The following is an 11,371-nucleotide window of genomic DNA, read 5'->3' as shown; positions in this document are numbered from 1 at the left end:
ATAAATTTGACTGATCGCTAGTTATTTTTGCCATGGCTATTCAGTAGTTCACAGAGAAACTTAAACCAGCTGTTTGTAACCAAAGATACGTTCGTGGTTCCAGCAGTTGCCCCTTCCGCTTGTAGTAGTTTGGAGCTCATGTAAGTCTAAATATATCAATGACTTCTTGCTCTTGATTTTGCAAACTAAAATTCGTAACGGTCTTGCCCTTGTTTCCTTGTTTTAAACAAGATCGAAGAAAGTAGAAACTATTTCCTGCGGCTTTCTAAAAATAATCCTTGGGACTCTTCAAACTATTATGCTCTATCATCTATCTATATATAGTTCGAGTGAGGGTGGGATGATTGAATCGACCCAAGAAATTCAATCAGATCATAGAGTTTAATTGCGTTTCTCTTCACATGCTATATTTACGAAGTGGCAATGACTGATCAGCCAATTAGTTCTCAGAGAATGGATATGAGTGACCGTGCTGGTGGGCTTGGTATTGAGTTGTTGAACGAGTCCAACTACAAGGTTTGGAGGACTTGTATGGAGTCATACCTTGTAGGAGAAGACTTGTGGGATGTTGTGGACGGAAACGAAACCAAATGTCCAAAGTGGAAGCGGCTGAATGCAAAGGCCGAGTTTGCCTTGAAGAGGTCTATGTCTCATAGCCTCTTCTGCCATGTCGAGAGATGCGAGTCTGCCCATGGGATATGGAAGAAACTCAACAGATTGCTCAACAACTAGAAGGGAGGTCAATTTCCAGGTAAGGTCTATATTAATAATTTCATTAATTAATCTCTCGAAAATTAAGCCTACTAATAATTTCATTTTCTTTTTTTTTTGGGCTGAATCTCAATATAAAAAAACTGCAAGGCTGTACTTTTATCTGAGAAATTCTTTTTATCAAAATCATATTACCGAGCTTTTTTTTTTTGGGTACGTTAACGGGGCTAATGCCCAAACGAAAGGAAAAAAATTGAACAAGACATACAGAGCTAATTTTTAATAGTGGCTTTTATTGCTGCGTTTTCTTTTTCCTCAATCCAGAACCTTATATTGCATTTAAACCGACCAATTCCTGATATATCTTCTACTTTGGTTGGTCTACATCGTTAATTTGTGGTTTTACCCTGTTCTACGTAAGTCCTTTACAATCACATCAAAAAAAGAAGAAGAAGAAGATAGTTTTATTTATCGCAAATTAATTTCATTCATAATACTTTGCTGTTATTTTATCTTTTAACACTTTCAAATTACAAGAGTGAACTACCATGTCGGAATGACTGTGATCCTGAATTGATGTCAAATCATACAAAATCATATAAAATACGGTAGAGGATAATAAGGTAAATTCCATGTCGCAATAATATTTCACTAGATATGAATTAGAAAAATATTTATGCATTTAACTGTGTCAAAAAAATTTTTGTCTTCAAATTATTTTACAAGGATTAGCTAGACCTTTTAAGGCGTGCATCAATGAATTTAATTGATAAAAAAAGGATGGGAAGCAACACGATTTGGGTGAAAACCAAAATTGAAGTATAAACAAATGAAAAAAGAATGTTTTTGTGCCCATGTTAAGAGAACTAATCAACGTGCGGGCGCTTGTCTTTTTTATTTTTAGTTGATAACATTGATGAAAGTGATCTAAATATATCTAACATTGATGAAAGTGATCTAAATATTTTTACTTTTAGTTGATAGCATTGATGAAAGTGATCTAACATTGATTAGATTAAATTAAATAAAGTGAGACATTGAGAGGAGTTTCATTAATAAATATATCTAAACAAATTATAAAAATCTCCATGGAAACACCCAATAAAATTGCAAATATTTATACAATTGAAAAATAATAAATACATATTAATGGGAGACTCCAAGAGATGGCTGACCGGTAGTTAAGGATATACCCAATATGCTTATGCTTATGTGGAAGACCGTGGTTGTACGAACGCGAGAATTTCGTGAGTAGATTGAATTAATAAATATATGATAACTTCAAGGTGCAAAAGTTCTATTGATATTTTTATGGTGTATACCCTGATATCTGAAATCTCAACGGGGTTTCAACTAATTCAACTAGAGCCAGGTCGATCCACGAGGGGTTAAAAACTCCTAGTATGGATTTTGACTTCACAGGATTTGGTACTGGTGTATCAGTTATAGATTCGTTTAGAAAATGATAACATGGTAGTGGGATTTTTTACTTTTATATGCTCATGTTTCAATATCTTTAGGCATCATAAAATAGCATTTCTATGCAAGTTTATCGTGCTAAGTTTTTATCAACTTTCTAGTTGGGCCTACGACCACCCAAAATCTTCCACCGAAAATTTTACCGGATTCAGTTTGATCCATTACAACATGTATAGCTGTAGGCAAGCGACGTGATGAAGAGGATCCTCTTAAGCGTTACAAACCCTTACACGAGGCAGCAGTGAAGGGAGATTGGGAAGCTGCCGAGAGCATATTCAACGAAGATACTGCCGCGCTGAAGGCGATAATTACATCAAGGAGAGAGACGGCACTGCATGTTGCGGTTGACCATGGACGTGCAGAGTTCGTAGAGAAGCTAGTGGCACGCATGGCCACAGGTGACCTGGAAATAAAAACGGATAAACAAAGCCGGAAACGGACTGCCCTCCATTATGCCGTTGTCAGCGGAAGCTTGCCTATTGTCAGGACTTTGGTGGAGAAAAATGGCAAGTTGATGGAAATTGTGGATGATAAAAAATATTCGCCACTTCATGAAGCGGCCTATTATTTTGAAAGCAAAGAGGTCGTACGGTACCTCATCTCGAAGATGCCCGACGTGACACCTCCATATAAGGATAGCCCCTTCTTTGCTGATGACTGTAGTAAAGGCGCTGAACTAATTGCCAGACTGGTGGACTCACGTGCTTATGGTAAAGTGAATCGGTGATATACTTCATCACAAAAGTTTGATACTTCTGTTTTGTTCACGTTCTCAATTATGGCGTACATTATATTCAGTTTTTTTTCCCCCTAAAAGGCATACATTATTCAGTTACTATTTATTTCGAGGGAAGGGATGGACCCAAATAGGATGGTAATTTTTTCAAGTCTAGGAGAGCAAACACGAGAAATTTCATTAAACAAGTATATAAATATATATATATATATATATATATATTTATAACGTCAACATCTTAGGGGGTTGCTGCCCCTCGGTCCTTCCCTGCTAGGTTCCCCATATTCTAGGTAATCCTTGTTACCAACGGCGAACCAATAAAACGACTAACACCAGATTTCCATAAAAAAAAAAAAAGAAAAGAGTTGATGATGTTTGATTAATTCTTTCCATACAGACATTTGCCTTCAGTTGTTGGTTAAGTATCCCATCTTAGCTACTGCAACAACTTATTGTGGAAAAGGAATGCTAAATGAGTTGTCGCTTCGGCCATCCGGATTCCTGAGTGGAAGTAAGCTTGGATACTTGGGAAGATGCATATATAAAAGTAAGGTCTTTCTGATCCAGTATCAACTGCAATCGAATTGGTTAATCGCTAGATCAATTAATACCCCTTATTGTTAATCTATTACACATGCACGACTGGCTGACTGTTCATACTTTAACTTACTGATTGAAGTTATTCCTGTTGAATCCAACGGTAAACCGCGAGATTCATCATCAAAGGGTGACTTGGAAAACCAACGAGTGAAAGAGCAACCAACTTTACTGCGACATTTGACCCAAGGTTAGCATATTCTGCAACTTTGTCCATTATGGAAGGTTATAATTATCATGCTTTCGTGACCCAGTTTTGTACCATAAATGATCCTCATAACGCTGTTTATCACTGTCCAGTTTTGTAATCACTTTCCAAATAAAGTGATTCCTTAAGAATTGATTTTGCCTTAACCTGATTGTTACAGTGATGCATTGGATCAATGGAGCTTCTTGGACAGCTATTGAACAACTAGGTGGGTCAATTGTAGCAGATAATTAGTTGATGACTCATCATTTCATCTATTATTACAGCTGACCTTGAAATTATGCATCCGATGCAGTTCCCTGGGTCAAGCGTATAAAGGATGAGAAATACGAGCACACATTCTTGAAAATTGCCTGTAAAGAGATGTCAGGCTGGAGCCAGAAAGATATCTCGAGCTTCTTCCAAAAATTCCCCTATTTCCGAGCCGCAGCACAAAATGGGGCAGTTGAATTCATAACTACATTTTTTAAAGATTTTCCTCATCTAGTACGTGACGGTGAATCCATACTCGGGGAGGCGGTTTTGCACCGACAAGAGAAGGTCTTCAACCTTTTTATTGAAGGAACCGCGACTATGAAACATTTGGCCGCGGATTATGATAGTGTAACAAAAGACAATATCCTGCATAAAGCCGCAAGATTGGCCCCCTATCCCCAACTTTCATCTGTTGCATGCCCCGCATTACAGATGCAAAGAGAGTTGCAGTGGTTTAGGGTACCCACCTCTACCTCTCTTTCTGCAGGTTACTTCTTTCCATGAGTAAATTAGGGTCATTGAAGTCACAATCATGTTTTTTTAATTTGGTTAGATTGATATTCAATGTGTGCATAATGCGAGGGAAAAGTTTAATTCCATGAGACGAACGATAAACTTATGAAACAGTTTAACCATGCCTAAACAAATGGCCAGCCTTTGATGCTAAACATATTGACTATAATGTTAATCTTTCCAGGCCGTGGAGGATCTTCTTAATCCCACACAGAGGTTCTATAGAAATCAGAAGGGGGAAACACCCCGGGAGATTTTCACAATCGAACACAGAAAATTGCTCAGTGATGCTGTGTTATGGATGAAGGACACATCTAACTCATGCATGGTGGTTACGGCCCTCATAGCTACAGTACTTTTCTCGTCGGTTTTTGCAGTTCCTGGAGGAAACGTCGAGGGCAAAGGCATACCATTATTTTTACAGGAAAAAGTCTTCATCTTGTTTGCTGCTTCAGATGCAGTGGGATTGTTCTCCTCCACCACATCCATCTTGATGTTCCTGTCTATTCTGACAGCACGTTATGCAGAAGAAGATTTCCTTTATTCGCTTCCTAAGAGGTTAATACTCGGGTTTGCCTCTCTTTTCCTTGCCATCGCGAGTATGATGGTGGCATTTGGAGCGACGCTCTACATGGTCTTGCGTGAGAGGTTCAAGTGGATTTTCATCCCGATCATAGTAATCACTTCCATTCCCGTGCTCCTATTTGTGAAGCTGCAGCTTCCGTTGTTCTTCTACATGGTACGATCAACCATGGTACGATCAAAATATGGTTCTGGAATCTTTCACCACAAGAAAATTTGGTAATTGATATATGTTGGATGCTGTCTCAGAGCGGCTGTTCTGTGTATCGTTTGATGTCTTGTGTTTTTCTATGATAGAATATGTTTCTATTTGTTGCTGGTTTAGTGGACTAAGCAGTTGATCAGTGGTTTAAGTAGTTGCTTAGTGGACTAAGTGGTTACTTGGTGGACAAAACGTGTGCTGAGGGTGTTCGACCTTTCAGTTTCTTTGAGTCTGTATGTATATGAGGTATTAATGTTTAAATAAAAAAGAAGAGCGAGTTCCCTTCTCTGATTTCCAGCTCTGCTGCATATTTTCCCCTTTTGTTCTTTAGTCGACAACAGTGGTCTTATTCTTTAGTCGCCATCGATGGAATCAGAGAAAAAATCAGCGACACTGGTATCAGAGTTCCCTTGATCTTGAGGGACCTGTGAGAGACTTGTGAGTTTGATCGAGTGACTTGTGAGATTGATTTTAGTGGTTTGCCTGCATCCATAAAAGTCAAGGAAAGATGGAGGCAGGATCTAATAATGGCTCTACTGGTGTTTGATGGAGAAAACTATCAAGCAGGGCTGTGAGGATGAAAGCCTATTTGGAGGGTCGCAACTTGTGGGAAGCTGTAGAGCTGCTCTTCTTCCTGAAAATTCAACCATGAACCCGATCAAGTATCACAGGGAAAGGACAACGAGGAAAGCAAAGGCCAATTCTTGTTTGTATGGAGCTGTTTCACCGACCATCTTCAGCAGAATCATGGCGTGTGAGTCAGCCAGAGCTATCTGGGACTTCCTTGAAGCCGAATATCAAGGAGATGGGAGGATCAGAAGTCTAAAAGTACTGAATTTCTTAAGAGAGTTCGAGAGACAGCAAATGAAGGAGTCAGAGACCATCGGAGAGTATTGTGACAGATTAATTAGCATTGCAGACAAGGTGAGGATACTAGGCACTGGCCTCAAAACGCTCCTTTTCAGAATGGAAGTTTCTCGGATATTTTAGTTTTATTTTAAATTATCTTTTATTATAAAATTAGGAACAAAATCTTTCAAAATTATTTTTGGTTATAATATTTCATTAAAAAGACCAAAAATATAATAAAATCTTTTGGATATTATAGTGATATTCAATTAAAGGCAATATAAATTTTCTGAATGAAATTTTCTAGGCTTTTATCTTTTTTATTTTCGTAATTTTTTAATAAAGAAATATTTTTCTAAGGATATCTCATCACAAAATCTGTTTTCTTTTTATTTTGGGAATTATTTTTAATAAAAAATATTTTTTAAAGATATCTTATCATAAAATTTGATTTCTTGATTTTTTTAATTTTAATAATTTATAAAACATAATGTGTTTGAAATACATGAGAAGATTTTATTAAATGTATAGATAGATATTATTTCCAAATCTTTCAATTTTTTTAAATAAAAATAAACATTTCATCACATAAATATAAACATCAAAATAAGTATATATTAGTATGTATTCTTACATAATATAAATATATCAATATATGGTTTTACAACTCTTGCTTTTTGAATGGAATTTAATAGTTATATTAGTATATATTTTCTAAAAGGAATTTTTTCAGGTTTTTGTTTATATATTTTTATTTTCAGAATTATTTTTAATAAAAAACATTTTTTAAAGATTCCTTATCATAAAATTCAATTTCTTGATTTGTTTACTTTTTAACTTTGCATAACATCATGTATTTGAAATATATGATAAGATTTTATTATTTGTATGTATATAATTTAATAATCTTAAATTTTTTAAATAAAACTAATATTTCATCACATTAGTATTAACATCAAATAATTATGTATTAGCATATATTTTCTGAAAGAAAATTTCTATTTTTTAATTTTTTAATTTTTATTTCAGAATAATTTTTAATAAAAAAATATTTTTAAGCATATATCTTCAAATATGATTTCTCGATTTCTTTAATTTTTATAATTTGTATAACATAATGTATTTGAAATAAATGAGAAGATGTTATTATATTTATAGATATTATTTAATGATCTTGAATTTTTCAAAAAAAATTTATATAAGAATTTCATCACATCAATGCATGAAAATAAGTATATATTATATTACGTGAAAACCGTCAGCATATATAGGAAGAAAAATTATATATAAATTATATGATTTATAGATATCTATTTTTAAAAGATAGATTATATGATATTTTATAGATATATATGAATTACATTTTATTTTCTAAAGATAAATTGGATTTATTCACCAAAAAAGGAAAATAAAAATTAGATTATCTATTATTTATATTCTTGATGATAGTTATAAATAGGAATTATCATATACATATACATGGGCCTATTCAGCTCTTAAACAATACGTTTACAACTAAACGCGAGCTCTCAAAACGTATGTCTATCCCTAGATGCAAGTAAAATTTGATTAAATTTAGACCTTCATTTTTTATCTCTATCTCTAGATGCAAGTGTGTTAATTAAATTATACTTTGTTTTTCCCCTTATTTTTATCGTAATTTTTCAATTTTTATTTTTCCTTAATTTTTTTCATTTTTTTTCTTATATTCTTTCTTAAGATTAGTGACATGCCTTTTACTCTTATATGCAAGCTCTCAGAAAATATCTTCCTTTATCACTAAAGGTGAAAATTGTTTGTTTATTTTATTATTTTTGTTTCATTTTTTATTTTCGAAAGAAATTTTTTTAAATTGTAGTTATAATATTTCTTTTCCAGATTGGTGGACTATTTTGGTGTAAAAAATGGGCACCACGACTAATATATATATATATATAAACAAAGTACGAACCGAATTCTCAAGCCACTACATCATCAAAAATGAAAAACGGAATTCTTTCGCTTTGTCACGTTATCACTTATGTATTAAAAATTATTTGTCATTATTTATGTAGAAGAATATATATTATTTGGGGTTAATGACCAAAAAAGTATAAATTTGACCCATTTCTTAATTTTGGCACGAGCTTTATTTGTTGGCAAAAAAAGCACGAACTTTGATTTTCTTGTCAAATTAGGCATCTGTGTCATTTTCCATTAATTTTGCTAATGCGGCAAAAAATGGCGACTACGTGGCAAAAGGTGTCATGCCATATGAGCAAAAATAATAAAAATATAAAGATAAAAAAAGAGAGAGAAATGCTTTGATCGGAGAAAGGGTGAGGACCCTCGCTAGCCACTATAATTCCGATTGGGGTCATTGATGACCTCAGAGGGCGTCGGCTATGCCAATCAAGGGATGGTGACCGGGATCTAAGCCCTATCCGTCGAAATCAGGAGAATTCATAAGGGTGGTGGCCGAGATCGAGGCTCCACCCTCGAAATATGAAGAACCCTCAATTTGAGGATTCTCCTACTTCTGGCTGTCCACCACTCTCCTAATTAGGTTTGTCGGTGTCATCTAAGGACACCGGCGACTCCAATCGGGGCCCATCGCTCACTCTTTCTCCGATCAATGCCTTTCTCACTTTTTTCCTTTAATTTTTTTGACTTTTTGCTGAAGTGGCATGACACCATTTACCGCGTAGTTACCATTTTCCGCCAAGTCAATAAAATGGATAGAAAATGACACAAAGTTCGTGTCTTTTTTGCCAAAAAATAAAATTTGTCAAAAAAATAATGTTTGTACCAAGATAAAGGTTTGCATGACATAGAACTGTTTTGTAATTGATTTCGGCAGCTTACAAATGAAGAGCAAATGGGCTTATATAGGCCTAGTCCTAGAGTTCCGCCCAAGATAACAAGAAGCGGGAAAATATCTAATAGAAGGAGCAATTAGCTAATTAAGGGAAATCCTAGAGATTTGTGGAAATATATTCCACTTATTCCAACTACCTAAATAAAAGCAAAACCAAGGGAAATATCCTAATGGGAGAAGGGCAAATTGGGAACATAATTAAGCAGCTGCACGTCCATCTCTTCCTGCAATCCACCGCTTGAAGTGGAAATAAGATATTTCCCAATCTCCACTATACGGACGCCTCCTTGCGTGGGAATTCTCTACCACCTCGGGCTCATTGGAACATTCATCTTCCATTTAAGATCGAATTCGAATGAAAATTCCTTGATGCTCATTCAATCTTCGTATGTGCCTAACAATTCGTCCCCCTTCGTTCTTGCCTATGCTTGGAAATAGTCCCAAGATTTCCATCCTTAGCCGCCCAACTATTTCATGGAGGTCCGGGCTGGGGTATTGCCGCTAATCCATTGGGCTTGTCGCGAGCTTTAATTGTGGGCTATCCTCATTGCATGGGCTGATCTCGCGACTTCATACTTCTAGACCCCATAGTGCAAAAAATGAGTGTAAATAGAACTATATTCATCTTCGTCAAACCGGCCGGTGGTTTGAGGTAGTCCTTAATTTGATAAGGTGCGCCCTAACGGATGCACAAATTGGACGGTGTTCAACTTGGGATCAAGAGTTGGGGCGTAATAAAAAGCTAATTGAAAATGGAAATTTTCAAAATCAAGTACTGCAAGTCAGACTAAAGTTATTTACACGTAGATTGATTCACTTGACTTCACGAAGATGCTGGGACTACCGCTGAATGGAGACCGTACTCAGTGAGAGCGAGAACATCAATGCCGGTGCAAGGTCACTAGAACATTGCGGATCATAAGGCCTCTGCACGGAGAACTCAACCCACTTGTCGTTGGAGAAAAGAAAAATGGGAAGACAAAACTGGTCCTACGCTTGCTGCAGGTCTCTGGGGATGACTCGAGTCGTGTAGGTGGAGCTCGGCATAGGTTAATCATTTGGAACTTCGAAAGGACTCCTTGACCTCCCTCACCACTTTTGTTTCCGTACCACTACAAATGACTGTGTGTCATTTGCAGTCAAATGTTGCTCCTTCCGGAAACGACTTCCTTGCCGACTATTCCAAGGAAGTTGCACCTGCACGAGCCCTCTACCATGAGAGTCGAAACTGAGGAATTGATCGAAAGAAGACCAATCTTGGTACTATTTCTTCTTCACCAGAAAATAGAGAGAGAGCCAACGAGATGGATAGTTTCATTCTTGGGTTATCCTTTCTTCGTTGCCAGGACGAGTGTTTGGTGCACGAAGAGAAGATAGAATCAACCATAACAGCAGAGGTTCCGGATTCTAACTATACGAATAAGCGGTGCATCTTTTACGTATTTGGACACACAGACGCTACATGACACGACAGGCAAGTAAGTGAAGACTTATGCACAGGTGGGGCATTGGCAACTGGAGTAAAGTTGTCCCCTTTTTGCATAACTTTGAACATCAGGACGCCCAAATTGTGACCGAATCCAACCAAACAAGAGGCAACACAACGACAGTACCCAAGACATGTTGGATTATGTTTTTCTTCAGCCCTTCGAGACCAGTTATCCCCACTACACCACCTTTTCATTGACTTTCTTGGCATTAACGTCTATGATCATTGCCTTATAGCTCGAACTAGAGTCCACCTTTGCCTTCCTACTTCGCTTCTTCCCGATGGCCTCCCACTCTGCCTCGAGCTCCTCATACTCCTTCGCTCAGCAGTCAGCCGATTTGCTCGGAGCACTTAGTTTTACGGGAAAAAGAAAAGGTTTAAGAAAATGAGAACCACAATTTTATTTAAAGGCCTTCCGGTTGCTGATGGCCCAACGTTTTTCGCTTTTCATACCTTAAGTCAATTGACAATTACGATTAGGCCAGGAACATGAGGCCCGTCGAACGAGTTTGGGCTAACTAAGCTTAACAAGAGATCAACATCCTGGACCGTCCTGGCCCAATCAGCACATAGAAGAGAAGAGTAGGTCAGAAAGCACAGCCTGATTCTATCATTTGGGCTGTCCGGGCTGAGCTTTTCTCAATTCAACTGTTGGCGCGAAAAAGGGTCAAGGATGAGACACTAAGATGGCGTTTGATAAATTAAATGCTTAATATTTAAGCACTTAATTAATTAAGGAAATAAATGTATATGTAGAGTGGATAAATGATAAGGATGAAGATATATTTTGTGAAGAAAAAATAGCACAAATAAGTGAAAAATGACTTATTTTATTAAGTTAAATATTTTTATTTAACTCATTAAATAGTTTTTGACTTAATGATTAAGTAATA

At 36.4% G+C, this 11,371-nt stretch overlaps 1 protein-coding gene across 4 annotated transcripts; it reads left to right on the top strand.

Annotated features, from left to right (window-relative positions):
• Positions 1-5,574, top strand: LOC116189249. Of its 4 annotated transcripts, none has more exons than XM_031518822.1 (8): positions 1-140; positions 451-751; positions 2,367-2,900; positions 3,324-3,473; positions 3,606-3,713; positions 3,892-3,939; positions 4,027-4,445; positions 4,684-5,574. In XM_031518822.1, the coding sequence occupies exons 3-8, from the start codon at positions 2,579-2,581 to the stop codon at positions 5,302-5,304; spliced, it is 1,668 nt and encodes a 555-aa protein (XP_031374682.1). In that variant the 5' UTR covers positions 1-140; positions 451-751; positions 2,367-2,578; the 3' UTR covers positions 5,305-5,574. The 4 variants fall into 4 exon arrangements, with proteins under 4 accessions (XP_031374682.1, XP_031374683.1, XP_031374686.1 ...); XM_031518823.1 differs by having other exon boundaries at positions 20-140; positions 444-751; XM_031518826.1 differs by having other exon boundaries at positions 37-140; positions 436-751.
• The last annotated feature ends 5,797 nt before the right edge of the window (positions 5,575-11,371 follow it).

This window comes from Punica granatum, chromosome 8, assembly GCF_007655135.1.
Source record: "Punica granatum isolate Tunisia-2019 chromosome 8, ASM765513v2, whole genome shotgun sequence".
Lineage (NCBI taxonomy): Eukaryota > Viridiplantae > Streptophyta > Magnoliopsida > Myrtales > Lythraceae > Punica > Punica granatum.
This window is presented reverse-complemented; position numbering and strand designations above follow the sequence as displayed.